Source organism: Orcinus orca, chromosome 15 (genome assembly GCF_937001465.1).
Source record: "Orcinus orca chromosome 15, mOrcOrc1.1, whole genome shotgun sequence".
NCBI lineage: Eukaryota > Metazoa > Chordata > Mammalia > Artiodactyla > Delphinidae > Orcinus > Orcinus orca.
This window is the reverse complement of record NC_064573.1, coordinates 55,302,254-55,317,446: the sequence shown is the minus strand read 5'-3', so window position 1 is coordinate 55,317,446 and position 15,193 is coordinate 55,302,254. Positions and strand designations below refer to the sequence as shown.

The window sequence follows — 15,193 nt, the reverse complement described above, 5'->3', positions numbered from 1 at the left end:
AGCATTTGTGCACAGCTGAACGTTTTGCAATATTATTTGCAAAAGAATTTCTTCAAATTTTTTCTCAATACAGCTGCCTGATCTTCCCCATACTCTGCCTAAGAAATCTAACCAGCCCCCAGCTAGCCCGAATTCACACGGCTGGGACTCTATTGCGTCCTCAGCCCATCGTGGGCTCTCCTCCCTCCGCGTCCTTGCAGCGTACCCAGCTGCCTCTTTGGCGGAGCTGCGGCTCCCTTGAAGGTAATTCCAATCGGGCCTGTGTTGTTTCCGGCTCAGCAGCCGCCAGGTGTGTGCCCTCCCTTAAGCCCCAAGGATGAGAGATCAAAGGTGTGTCTACATCTGCCTCCTGCCCAGCTCTTTAATCTGTTACACGTTCAAAAGGGACAAGTACGGTATTGTGCGCTTAGGAAGGGAGGACAAATCAGAGCCATGGAAATGGACAAGGTCCCAGAGTGTGTGAACGCGCTCAGAGGATGTGGGTTATGTCGGTCTACATAGTAACCCTGCCATTTGGGGAGTGTTTTCTTTGAAATTATATTATGAATATTATGCGTAAATGGAGGTCTTCTTTTCTCTGATTGGAGCCCTACTAAACCCTCTTAAAAAATATATTGTAGGAAAAAAATATATATATATTGTAGGGAATTCCCTGCCGGTCCAGTGGTTAAGACGCGGGCTTTCACTGCCTTGGACCCGGGTTCAATCCCTGGTCGGGGAAAGAAGATACCGCAAGCCGCGCAGCATGGCCAAAAAATAATTTAAAAAAAATTTTAATATTGTACATAGGCCCATTTGGAGACTACTGTTAAGAGAACTATAACGAGGCAAAGGAAAATCCTTTTAAAATTATGAAATGGACATTTTAAGGACATTTATAGGGACCTTATCACATACAGCAAAAATGACAGACTAAGGACTTAAGGAAACAGCAGAAAAATTTTAAGAAAGACAGTTTCCAGTGGACCCATCTATTTTCCACATGAACAAGACTCAATAAGTACGGAAATACATTTTAAAAAAAACAGTAGACTGCAAATTAGATATTTAGAAAATAGTCTTGGAAGCAGAGGTAATGGACGGTATAGAATCTACCCAGACATCAGCCCTCCTGCAGTTCTTTCCGGCCACAGTTTTGGATGAAGGGGTAGGGCAGAAAAGAGCTCACAATCTAGTAAGAAATTATTTCTAAACTTAAATTTAGAAATCATTTAGAAAGTTGAGTACCCACAACTTTCTTTAGATTCTCAGGAGAGCTCCCTAATTTCCAGCAAAGACATAAATGTGAGAACACGGACAGTTTTTTTTCCTCTGCTCTCCTGTGCCCACACACACACAGAAGCAATTTTCAGCTTCCTCTTCTCTGCACAGCAGTGACCAAAAGGAACTTCAGCAACTTCAGTTGTGCTGAGCTGCCATCACAGACAGATATTAAGTCACATTGTCTTTCCTCAGTTACAACAACTTTGAATCCAAAAGTTCACAATGTGTGAGAGAGAAGAATAGTGACACAGTTATTAGATTCTCCGGTGAGGAGGGAGTCCTTATCAGCTGCATCAAATATTTCCATTCATCTACTTAAATATTTATTCAGCACTGTGTCCAGACATACTACTTGACTCTGGAAATCGTTGATCAAAGTGTCTTGCTCACAATCTAGAAGTGGAAGCTGGCATTCATGAAATAATCACAGAGATAATTGCTCTGAAAGAAACACAGTTTTTGCAGGAGAATCTACTGTAACAAAGGAACTAATTTAGAGGGTCAGGGAGAACTTCCCTGAGAAAATCCTCATAAGCTAAGAGCTGGAAGATCAGGAAGAGTGACAGAGGGCACATGTTAATATTCAGAGACCTAAAGCGTGGTGTGACTGGAGTACCGATTGCTAAGGGCTGAGATGCCAGGTAAGGTCAGAGAATTTGGGCTCAGGTTCAGTTACCTGTTGCTACATAACATATGACTCCAAAACATAGCAAAGGAGCTTAAAAACAACTGCTTTCGTATACCCCACGATCTTATGGGACATGAACTTAGACAGGGTTCACCTGGATGGTTCTTCTGTTGCATATTCAGCTGGAGGTTGGGCTGGTCTAGGAGATCCGGGATGGCATCATTTTCACCATATTCTATTGGTTAGAGCAGTCACAGAGCCCACCCAGGTCAAGGGGAACAACTGTTCTCAATGGGAACAGTTTCAAATAATTTGTGGCTATCTTTAGTCAGCCATGGTTCACCATGGGACACAAACTATTTACATTCCCCTGTAGGCAAAATGTACTCACTCCTAAAGCCGTCCAGAAAAGTCATCTTATTATGGCATTAAGTTCAAGTTTGAGGTCCAGGTTCTTACCATCTAAATAAGGGTCAAGTGCTGATAAGGCATCTTTGATAGAGCTCTCTAGTACAGCTGCTCTCAATATGAAGACTTGTGAACTGAAATGAAAAGTATAATACCCCCACCATACACACACATACCAACCCAGCATATACGGATGGTACAGAGGTGAGATCAATGCAGTGAGCATTCTCATTCAAAGAGTGGAGGAAAAGGAGGCACAGAGCAATCACTGGCCTGGAGCAGTTCTGAAATCCACATACTGCCAGTTCCTTGACTTGGAGGGCCCAGTCCTGCTCCCTGACTCTCTGCAGTTCTGGTTGCCACACTGAAAACTCTTGGTCATACCTCCTAAGTTATCCTGTTTCCATAATGTCTTAGTTAGCTCGAGCTGCCATAACAAAATACCATAGACTGGATGGCTTAAACAACAGATATTTATTTCTTACACTTCTGAAGCCTGGAAGTCTGAAATCAGGGTGCCAGCATGGTCAGGATCTGGTGAGGACTGTCTTCCTGTCTTGTAAATGGACACCTTGCTGTGTGCTCACATGGCCTTTCCTCAGTGCATACATGTAGAGAGGGAGAGTAATATATTTCTCTCCCTCTTCTTTCAAAGGCACTAATCCCATCATGGGAGCCCCACCCTCATGACCTTATCTAGACCTAAGTAACTGCCAAAGGCCCTACCTCCAAATGCCATCACATTAGGGGTTAGTTAGGGCTTCAACGTATGAATTTGGGGAAGGGGCGAGGGGAACACAATTTAGTCCTTAGCACATAAGAAACGGCATTTGCCACTGAATAATCTTCTCAGCCTATTTCCTGCCCATAGACGTTTGGGGGCTTTAAAGACTCTTCCACTTTGAACTACCTCTGCCCATTCTTATCCAAGCTGATAATGTGTACACTAATACACTCCTCTTGAAATCTTTGTGGGTCTCCTATGAATCTTATTAGACTTCACTCTATTAGACAAAACACACATCCACAATTCTCCTCAAGACAATCCCTTCTTTGGCCTGGGCTCAGAGTCAGTGTGCTGTGGGAAAACACCCTTAGGATTCTTAGAAGAATTTTTGTCTCTTTTAGAAGCTTGAGCACATTTAAGTCTTTCTGAAGGCATAAAAAAGGGTCTTATGGCCACATGCTTGAGATGATCTCCACCATCAGTCAATTTCTAAGTTGAGAGCCTCTTGCCTTTGACAAAACTAGGAATGTGAAACCATTTTATCTTTTTTTAAACCAACAAGTACTAGCTCTATATATTTCTTCTAAATTTTACTTGAATACTGAACAGTTCCTTTTTTTTAACTCATCTTTCTTTATACATTATCATATGCAACTTTTTTAAAGAACCAACTGGCACTTTAAGCATTCTACCTGCAAATCTCCTTACTAAAATCTATGAATTCATCAGGTATTTTTTTATTTTCCATGTTACTACAGGTGACAACGTTGCCAAGCGTCCTGTCTCTACATCAGAAGAGTTGCCTTTTCTCTAGTCTCCCAGTTTGGGAGGACGGTGGCAAGTTTTCCCTGTCCTCCTAGCTTTCACCAGCAGTCTCCTCAAGGCCTTCTAGCTTCTTGCCTCAGCAGATGTTGTTAGTTAGAATGTCTAAACCTGGTCTCTCCATCACAGCAGTCTTAGGACTTCCAACCTGGTATGTCAGGGTTTCCAGAGACAGAAAAAAAGAGGCTGCCTGTTTCATAAAGCCTGGGCACAGACATTGGGAGAGTATCACTTCCACTGTACTTTTAATGGTCAAAGCAGTCTCAGAGCTGGCCCTGATTCAAGAAGAGGGGACATAGCCCACATCTCTCTATGGGAGGTGTACGGAAGAATTTGTGACCATTTTTATTCCACTATGGGTGACATCATGTAGGGCTTTGCAAGTCATGTTAAGGCTTTTGAATAAAGCCTTTTATCTTAAAAGTAATGACAAGCCATTTAAGAATTTTAAAAGGGAGAGGATATCACATAATTGGACTTGCCTTTTGAAAAGATCACTCCAGCTGCAGTATAAGAATACACTGAGGGACTTCCTTGATGGTCCAGTGGTTAAGACTCCATGCTTCCAATGCAGGGGGCACAGGGTTCAATCCCTGTTCAGGGGAACTGAGATCCCACATGCCACAAGGCACGGCCAAAAAAAAGAATGCATTGGAAGAAGGTTATTAAAAACAGAATGGCTCTTTCTTTGTTCCTCTTTCTCAATCCATATCTTATCATACAGATTCCTGTGAACATTACTATGGCAATGTGGCCTGGGGTAATGACAGTAGAGGCAAGAAAACTGCAGATTCTAGAGATATTTGGATATAAAATCAATTAGCTAATACTCCTTGAAGTCCACTTAGGGCATAATCTTGCTTCCAACCCTAACGCTAACCATAGCCCTAACCCTAACCCTAACCGTAACCCTAAACCTAACATTGCTAAACTTACTTCTTGGGGACTTTTTACATTATAATCCTGAAACCTAATCTCTACTGTAATTTATGTGTATTCACTCCACACATCAATGTTCACTAATCTCCATGAAGACCAGCCTCTGAATAGAAATAGTCAGTGGTCAACAGAATAAAATCTAGGATTCTGCTCAATGATATCCACAATTAAGATAACATGTTTGAATTACACTTGCTGGGATTGATCAGATTTTCTTTGAAGACACCTGGAAACACTTGGCAAATATCACTTTTTCGTCTGATAAATATTGATTAAGTATGTACTGTATGCCACACACTGTTCTGGTCAAGGGAGTTACAGCAGCAAGCAAGAAAGACCAGGTTCCCGTTCTCATTCTGCTCACGTTCTAATGAGGAAAAACAGCCCAAAACAAAGAACCAAACACTAAATCAATGAGATAATCTTTAAGTAGTGATAACGGCTATAAAAAAAAAAAAATAAGGGAGCTTCCCTGGTGGCGCAGTGGTTGAGAGTCCGTCTGCCAATGCAGGGGACGTGGGTTCGTGCCCCGGTCCGGGAAGATCCCACATGCCGCGGAGCGGCTGGGCCCGTGAGCCATGGCCGCTGAGCCTGCGCATCCGGAGCCTGTGCTCCGCAACGGGAGAGGCCACAACAGTGAGAGGCCCGCGTACCGCAAAAAAACAAATAAATAAATAAGAGAGAGAGATGGGCCAGAGAATTCTTACTGGGACCGCTCTGAATACAGTAATCAAGGAAGGATTCTTCGAGAAAGTGACATTTGAAGTAAAAGCTGAAAGAAGAGAAAGAGCTAGCTGTGGGAAGATCCAGCAGTTTGGGGAAGAGCATTCAAGACGGAGGGAGCAGCAAGTAGGGGTGGAGCGGGGACAAAAAGGAATTAGCACTGCAAAGTACAGAGAGAAAACCAAGCGGCTAAAGCATTTGAGTGAGGGAGAAAGTCACCTGAAATGAAGTAGAAGAAATAAGAAAATAAGCAGGAATACATCACATAGGGCCTCATTGGCCAGGGTTAAACATTTGATGAGCATTTTAACAATAATGAGATGTCACTGCAGGGTTTTAGTGAGTCCTAGTCATTCACACTTTAGCATGAATTATTTTAACCTGACCCTTTCTCCTAAGAATTACTTTAGATAAACTGAGGTGAGTCATTAGGTGGAAAAAACATTTCGGTGGACTATGAAGATTTAAATGGGGGAGAGGGGATGGGTAGGCTCCACTGTGTGTATATATACATATATGTATGTGTTCCGGCTCACCCTGAATTCCAGGCAATGTCAATGTCAGCCAGTCAGCAGACAATGTCTACTGTGTGTCCTAGAAGTCAGCGATGCTACGTGTAGCTTTTCAGCACCAACATCAATCATTTCTTAAATATTCATTTTTTTAATATTTCTATTTTAAGATAAAGGAGATAGCTTCTCATTCTATAAGTTTTTGTATAATGTTAATATTAGCTACCTAACCAGATTTAGCCAATTCTAGATTTTCACTATAACATAGTTAACCTTGCAATATAAAAGCCCATCCTGCTATAGGGAAAAGCTTGATTTGGGGTTTAAAAAAATAAGAGAAGTACATATGGAGTAACAAATCACTAATGTTTTTGTTAAAATAATGTTTACACTTAGAGTTCTAAAGTCCGAATTTTGTTTTTTAATGGACCTTTTTATCCCTTACTCTATAAATGCATTCCTGGGCTCCCATCCACCACCACCCACATCTCCCATAAGAAATTCTTTAAACTTTCTTGCTTTACTTGCATCAAGCCTGTTTCTACACACTGATTAGATCGCACTGTTGTCCTTTCATTTGAGTGAGGGTTGCTGACACCATAGTTGCGCACAAAAATAAACATGGCTGGAAAAAAATCAATATTCCGACCTGGTTTCCTGCATAAAGATTCCACAGTTTAAAAAAGACAGGATCATTGCTTACTAAGCCAATGACTCATACCTCTTGGCATGGTTGCCTGACCAAAAGAATGCCAAAACCGTTTAGCTTGTGTTCTTAGTTGTTGGTCAATGACTGTTATTTCCAAGGTGACCTATGTATAGTATATTTTTGCGTATGACAGGTTTAAGAGGTTGTGAAATTACTGGCAAAATAATAGTAAATGCTCAGCTTATTCACATTTGGCTTGTTTGGTTAAATTACAACCCTTTTTGTGAATATCTCAGAAAGTATTTGGAAGGTCAAGATTTTCTTCTCTGGCCCTGAGTAGAAAGAAACATCAGTTATGGCCATGGTGTGTCAGACCTGGTTCATACCAGCTGGCAAAAGCCAATTGTTACATTGTCGGGAATTTTCTAAGTCCATTATTAAACATAGCCATTATTACAAATCAAATTAGGCAAACTTCCAATTATAATTACGTTAAAAAACAAAGGTAATAAATACCTAAAACTCTTTACTTCTAATCGTTTGACTACATCTTACTATCCATGCTCTTGGGGTTTTTTATGTCTCCTGTCCGTGTGTGGTGAAATAATACATGATGGTTTTGCTACTACCCATCTCCTCCCAAAGCCACGTTCATTGACATCCAAGCTGGTACCTCGACATAGGCCTTAGGAGTATTTACATAGTGTTGATGTTGAAAGAGTTTTAATTTAATGAAAATAATTTATACAAAAGTGAAAAATAGTTTAATAGCAGCTCACATAAAAGATATAATGATAATGAATTTATTGGGAAAAGAGCAAACTGGGATGAAATTCAGTACATGATTTTTGTCAAATCATGATTGATTTGCTGGCTATGAATACAAGAGTTGGGCCCAAATCAACAGAAGTATTCTGTGAGAATCTATTGGCTATATGGAACTTGCAATAAAGAAGACGGTATATTTTACTATTATGTATAGTTTGTGTATATCATTTATATCAGTAAAACTCATAATATATACATATAATACAGGCACACTTTTTCCTCTGGAGAGTCCCTTGTTAAACATTGACCAGACATTACTGGTTCCACAGGAAAGATGAAATTCGACTGGTAACTTAAAAGCAGTTTTTTTCAGAAAGTTATAAAGCAGAGCGAGTTTGTCTCTTTGTGAACAGAATCTGTTAAAATCAGCGTGTGCTCAAGCTGATAGCAGTTCGGTTTGCCAGTATGAAAAAGGGTTTTGTTTCCATTTTTCCTTTAAGACTCCTCCTGTTTGCAAGAGAACCAGAATTTCAACCCAATGAAACTGTAGACTTTGTTTTTTCAGCCCTAAGGCATCATGGCTATCACATAGGGTTCGGGAAATATTTGTTTATTTATAATTATGACTTATAAAAAAAGAAACTTTCAAAATCAAACTATTGGACCAGGTCTCATTTAGTTTAGTATTTTCACCTTTCAATTCACCAGAAAGGCACATGAATATCCAATCAAGGGTAGTGTCTATTTGCGTCATGAAAAATTTGACAAGCTCAGCCCCTCCACTGACCTGCAGGGGATGGGAACACTGAACCCAGGAGACCAGAAATGGCCTCGGGTCCAATCACCCCAGAAAAGGATGTTGCCGTATCACACCATGATTTTTAACCACCTGTTATGTATTTCAACAGAAACCCTGTCCCAACACGTAGCAAATGATCTCTAAACACAATTTAAGTAGGAAATATTAGACCTTGGCGTCTTTTTTAGTGAAGTTTCATCAATCCATCATCCAGCATGATTTATCTACAGACACAGTCGTTCAGACTATTGAGACTCGGCCTTTGTTTCATCTAAACACACGTCAGATCCCTTACTTAAGTGAAAAACGCTCCCAAATGGTACTAGTGGGGAGATGAAGACACTCAGGAGGTCTAATCAACGACTGAAAATTACTTAGTTTTGGAAGTTGATATCTGTTTACTTGAATTCTCAAAAAGCCAGGGGAAAAAAAATCCAGTTCTGAAGCATGTGTGTATTGTGAGAAGCCTGGCAAAGGTAATTTGGATCCCTTCTATAACTGCCACTTTTTGTTTTTATTCAAGGTGTCATAAAACTGAGTTCTGCAGTTGAAGGTACGTTTTTACAACCACAAAATCAATAACGTTTCGCTTCGAGGTTGCACCGCGTGGCTTTGTAGCTACACCGCTTCTGTGGCCGTGGTGTCTGAAGCCATGTTCTAATTGCCAGCTACCGCCATTCCATCTGTGTTTCTCCTCGTCCTGGTCCCTTTATGCCACGCGTCTCTCAGCGCCCCCATGAGTGGCCTTAACACTGACCCCAGCAGCAGCATTGATGAGAGCAAATGTGTTTGGTTCTGTCCCTGATGGGATGGTCTCGGGCCCAGTTCCTTAGAGAGCCCTTCCCTCTGCAGCATCCTTATCTGAGGCTGGACCTTGAGTCTTGTCAGGAACCTTGCCCCCCTTTTTTCAGTAGGACCTTTTCTAGAGGGTTTTGGTCCCTTATCCCAATGTAGCAGACATGTTTGCCCAGGATGTCTGCAGGCATGGAGTCATTATAGCTTCCTGATGAGAAAATTAAGTGGTTAGGGCATTTGCCAGTCTCCAAACACGAGGTACCACCCAGGAGGTATTGCAAGAACCAGCTTCCTTGAGTGTCACCCATGTCACCCACACTGGGCAGTCCCCTGGAATTGTGCATTTGAGAAACTGAGAAGAAAATGAAGAGGGATTTAAAGAAAAAGGAGGGCCGGTGGGGGAGAGAAGACACAGCCGTGTTTCACTGAGTAACCCCCAAAATGATGTTAAAAGCACCTCATTGTTTGAAATGACTCACTAGTTATTGGTATAAAATCGACCATCTTTCCCTCAGAGGAGCCTACATTTCGCAAGCAGGGAATGTGTCATTTTCTCTCTTTGTGAGTGTCTATTTGTTGTGGGGTGAGTGTGTGTGTTCTCGTTTATTGGGGATTTGTCAGTCATGCATTGGAGGGTTCTTCGTCCCCACTTAATCAGGGGAGGCTCCTTGGAAGAGGTGGTGGGCTTTAAGGTGAGTTTTCAAATTTCAGAAGAGATGTGGCGTCACGAATGGGCAACGCATGGAGGTGGAGGTGGGGAGCGGGAAAATGCCACGGGTGTTGGAGTGGTGAGACCACCTGCTAGACTCAAGCAAAGGGACTGGGTGGGCTGGAGTTGGTAGGTTGGGAGATGAGAGAGGGACTCGGGAATGTCCCCACGGGGCTGGCACATCCAAAGCGGGGGGCTCTGTCCTTTTAGTGGATTTAGTCCCATCGTATTTTGCAAAACACATTAAAAAGGCAATAATTCTGACATTCATGGCAGAAAGTGCGCTGCTCTCTCAAGTAAGGAAGGGACCAGGAGATGGTGCAGGCAGTGGCATTTCAGGGTCAAGAGAGGAGCTAAATGATGTCCGTCGAGGAACGAGGGAAGGCACAGTGCACGTGTCAGGCCCCTGCAAGGCCAAGCAGGCATTCAAGTTTCCTCTGCACAGAAACACGGAATTTTATTGAGAGATGATCCAAACCTCACCCTGGCTAACAAAACAGAAGACACAGCCACGAAAGCAAGCAGGACCATGAGGATGACTTTGCCTGTGGAAACTCCCAGTGGCAAGTCAAGCCGTGTTTCAGTTAATTATCTGTAGAATTCCAGATAACAGTGGGTCCACACTGGGCTGTTTGGATGTGTTATCGAGGAATGGCTTTGAAGTCAGAGCTTTTAATATTTCCTGCTTGGCCTAAGCACAGTATTCCACTTACAACAGAAGGATGGAAAAACACATTTTTTAAAAAGCCAGAAAGCCAAGAGAACATTAGATAACTTAAAAACTATTGTTCTGCTAGAACAATGGCCCCGTCATCATTTTGCTCGTAACTATGGTTACTCCTGGTTGCATCTGAACCCCCCAAACAGGTTTATGGTCTTCAGAGCAAAAGAAGAGTGAGGAAGAAGAAGGGCAGGGGGCAGAATGACTGCCTGGGGCTTCTTCAGGGCATCCTCATCACTCTGAGTTCCTGGGGCTCACGGGGAGTGGCCGTGGGTACCAGAGGTCAGGACTATTTCGACTGCTGCTTGAGCATCTTTCTGGCAGCTTCTTGGCTGCAGGCTGTAGTAGCTTGAAGGCTTGGGAGCATGCTGTGTTGTAGCTGTGTTAGAACCTGTGTGTCCAGGGGGCCCCCGGGGCGCCGTTGTTGAGCGGAGGGGGTGTTCCACGCATGCGCTCTCCGTGCATCTGGAAGGGGAGAGTTTAACAAGCATGCTTTGTGGGATGTACATTGGACACTGTTGTCTCGATTCGAAATCAAACCTCAGACGGTGGTGCTATGTGAATGCTTAGCTCTTTACTGGCTATCTTCCATCTGCGGAACGGACTCAAGGCGGCTTCTACACTTATGAAGGCAAGAAATATGCAGATCAGTGGAGGGCATCCACTGCCAGAAATGAAACCGATTTCCCTTTCTTTAAAAATGACTCTGTTCTGGATTATCCTAGAACTCTGAGAATGGCACTAAGGTTTTAGGTAGGTTATCCTTTTCTTTTTCTCTTCTTTTTAAGGAAAAACAATTGTCAAATCATAAGAGAACGTCAACAGATTCCACGTGCTACTTCCTACTGAGTATTGTTGTTATGCAGGTCTGTCCGTTCTCTTTTTCTGAAGCAGGGCTGCCCCCTTCAGCATTTTGCAGCTTCACGTAAGCTTCTAAAATCAGCAGAAAGGAAAAAGCTATTTATGTCACGGGAATGGTAAGGTTAAAAGTGAATGGGCCTTTCACATTTTAAAGACTTAAAATTACGGTGAAAGAGAAACACACATCAATACTTTCTTTTGCGATGAAGAAACAATATTTGAACAGGAAAAAATTTAGGTTTGAAAGAAATAATTGCAAAGTTTTGTTGGTAACGCTGATGAGTTCTGGACTCTAATTTCAGATTGATAACCTCAAACTCAGAAAATTGGGGGGAATTCCCTGGCCGTGCAGTGGTTAGGACTCTGCGCTCACTGCCGAGGGCCCGGGTTTGATCCCTGGTCAGGGGACTAAGATCCCACAAGACATGCGGCCAAAAAAAAAAAAGAAAAGAAAAGAAAAGAAAATTGGGGTAAGAGAGAAACATCCAGACAGCTAACTGGGGAGAAGGAGAAATAGTTGGGGCGATAGCAAGAATTCCATGACAGAATCTTCTAAATATTCCTCTTAAAAGGGATATTCCCTCTTGAAATTGGAGGAGGAAGAGGTACATATTTCCACAAGTAGGACCAACGTACCAGCCTGTCCAAGCAAAATGAGAAGGGAGGTCACGGAAGCACTGAGTCATGCCTGAGTTAGAACTGCCCTGACATCCTGCAGAAATCTTTCCAGGGAGAGAGCGGGGGAGAGAGGGTCCAGCCCCAGTCAGAAGCTCCTTATCCGACTCCCAGCTCACTTGGGGCTGGGAGGCTGCAAGCCCGGAGGCTGAGGACAGGCCTTTGCGACTGATAACCAGGTGCACTCTGTGAGGAGACTTGCCTCAAAGGCGACTTGTTTCTCCCTTGTAGGTAGGTGACAATCCGAAATTTCAAAATGTTGTCAAATTCTTCTGAAAGCCTCTGTGAGGGAACGAAGTTTGGTTTCTTTGGAAAAGTTCCATGTCTTTCAAAATGGGAACAGATGAGCCTCTAGGAAGAAATCTAAGAGGCGAGATGGTGACCCAAGCCCCCACTGTCGATGGTGCCTTTGGAGGGAGGGCTGGGCTTTCAGTTAACCCCAGAAGTAACGTTTTGCTTGTGAATCCCGTGTCTCGATGAACAGCTTCGATTTCATAAACAAAAGCTCTGCTGGGCTTGTGGAGCTTTTGTTTTCCTTTTTTCTTCTTGTCACCTCATTTTATTTAGATAATTTTTTTCTTCCAGTGTTGAGATATAATTGACATACGGCACTGTATAAGCTTACAGTGGACAGCGTAAGGATTTGAGTTACGTACATCATGAAATGATCATCATAGTAAGTTAATGAACATCCGTCACCTCATATAGTTAGAAAATAAAAAAAATTTTCCTTGTGATGAGAACTTTTAGGATTTACTCTCTTAATAACTTTCATATATAACATACAGCAGTGTTCATTATATTTATCATGTTGTACCTAACATCCTTAGTACTTATTTATCTTATAACTGCAAGTTTGTACCTTTTCATCACCTTCATCCGATTCCCCCCTCCTAACCCCCATCCCCACTCCCCACCCCCTACCCTACCACCACCTCCCCACCTCTGATAACCAGAAATCTGATTTCTTTTTCTTTGAGTTTGTTTGTTTTTGAAGTAGAATTGACCTACAACACAATGTTAATTCCTGGTGCACAACATGACTCAATATCTCTATACATTACAAAACGGTCACCATTAGATACTTTGAAAGTGTCTTTCTTCATGGTAATGACTCATGTACCATAGACCCCACAGAGCAGGGCACTTAGGACTGTTCTCACATCCAAGGTGATGTTCACTGTGGCCTCAAGACCTCAGACCCAGTGAATGGAATGACTCCTCAAGAATAGGTAAAAATAAAATAAGGAAAAACGTGACTCAATCTTTGTTCCCATTTTCAAAATTCACAACACCCACAGCTTCATGTCTGTATTGTCAATCTGTAAACATAGAGCTGCTTTTCAGTTATGAAGCGTTGATCTGACCTTTCATGTGTGTTGAGGAATGAGATACTTTTGCTTAAGTAATTCTGTTTTCCATAATGTGACATGCAGTGTTTCCAAAAATGCCCCAGTCTCAGTCTGTTTGGACTGCTATAACAAATTACCATAGATTGGGTGGTTTAAACAACAGAAATTTCTCTCTCACGGTTCTGGAGCCTGAAAGTCCAAGATCAAGTCCCTGGCAGGTTCCTTGTCTGGTGAGGGCCCCCTACTGGGTTGCAGACAGCTGACTAGGGAGTTCTCTTGTGTCCCTTTCATAAGGGCACTAATCCCATTCACAAGGGCTCCTCCCTTATGACCTATTCACCTCCCAAGACCCAACCTTTTAATACCTTGGTGATTAAGATTTCAACATATGAATTTGGGGGGGACATAAATATTAAGTCCGTAGCAACACCAAATGAATTTAACATTTAAAAAATATTCCAAATGTATTGATATCATTCCCCTCCAGATGAATTTTGTTCTTGTCATTGTATCTTTCTTTTTCTGAGCAAAGCCATATACTCAATACATCAGGTTAGACTGTGGTAGATCCATTAACAAATAGATAGCTGATTGGACCTCTTTCTAGTAATAAATTTAGGATAAAGATTCAATATGTTTACTACTGGAAATCAAAGCAAAACATCTTTACAGACCTTCAAGTCAGAGAGCTACAGAGATAAGCAAGGGCTGCCTCCAGGGAAAGAATCCCTCCCCGTTCAACCAGAGTGAAGGGGGGCAGTGTGTCAGGGATCTAAAAACAGAATACTGTAGAAACTGAAGTCAAGACTCAAGAAAGTTGTTTCTGCAAAGACACCCAGACCCTCTGCCTGCAGGGCTAACCTGGACTCTGGATCAACTGTACTGAGCAGTCAGGGTTCTCTCCTCAAATGTATTTTGCAGAGCATTGTTATACTTTTGGTGAAATTGTACTATTAAACAACAATGCCTCTGGGAAGAATGAGCACTGAGCTGAGAATTTACCAAGTAGCTTCCAAAAACTAGGACCCTCCTGAAATGGCAGAGATAGAGTCATGTGACCCATAAAATGGAAGTTGAATTTTGCCTAAATCGCAGTCTTTGTTGGGATGACCCTCACCTTGGGAAGAGTTCACCTCGGATAACCAGTGGCAGCATTTCAGAACTTTCTCACAGTCACCTTTTTGTTTTGTGTTGTTTTCATTTTTCTCCTTCTCTCCTTCCCTCTCCCTCCTCCTCTATTCCAGCTGCACTTCTGTTTCTGCTGTGTCACAGAAAGCAAAGTAGACGGCCCTTCAGGCAACAGAAGGCCAACCACTAACTGGATGGTTTTGGCAAGTAACTACTTGCCTAGTTATCCAATAGGATGGAGATCTCTATTGCCTGGGGCAGCTGAAAAGACTAAAACAAGCTGATGTATGTAAAGGACTTAACCTAGTGTATGGTATACAGTAGGTGCTTCTAAGCTCTTGTTCTCTTCTCTACCTTTCCCTCTCTCTGCTGACTTCCCAAGCTGCCCTGCAGCCCTCCCTCTCTCCAGGGTCCAAAGATCTAGCCAACAAGTGATCACTTCCACTGGAGTATATGATGGCACGCCGCTGAAAGTGTCATTTTGGGCAAAGCCATAGAAAACAACCACAATAAACCTTTGCTTCTCTGCTTTGAGAGAGTTTTGAGGGAAGCAGCTCCTCAGATGGGAATACAGCTCCTTGATCACCTCACAGGAGCTCCGTGCCCAAGTGAACAGGGCTGGGGTCCAATCGCAACCCCACTTGGAGGTGTTCCCATCAGATGGGATCATTGCCTTACCTGCTCATCCAGTCCTGGGTGGGGGTGGGGAGGAGA

The 15,193-nt window shown here is 42.6% G+C and overlaps 1 protein-coding gene across 20 annotated transcripts in view; it reads left to right on the top strand.

Moving 5' to 3' along the window:
- DLGAP1 (DLG associated protein 1) overlaps window positions 1-15,193 on the top strand; it is an 833,306-nt gene that overhangs the window by 716,559 nt on the left and 101,554 nt on the right. For 8 of the 20 annotated variants that reach the window (XM_033439361.2, XM_004275936.3, XM_049698293.1 and 5 more), the window contains one exon: window positions 8,762-8,791. The exons of the other annotated variants lie outside the window; for them this stretch is intronic. In XM_033439361.2, coding sequence (XP_033295252.1) covers window positions 8,762-8,791 — 30 coding nt within the window. The remainder of the gene's footprint in view (window positions 1-8,761; window positions 8,792-15,193) is intronic. 20 annotated transcript variants of the gene reach the window in all.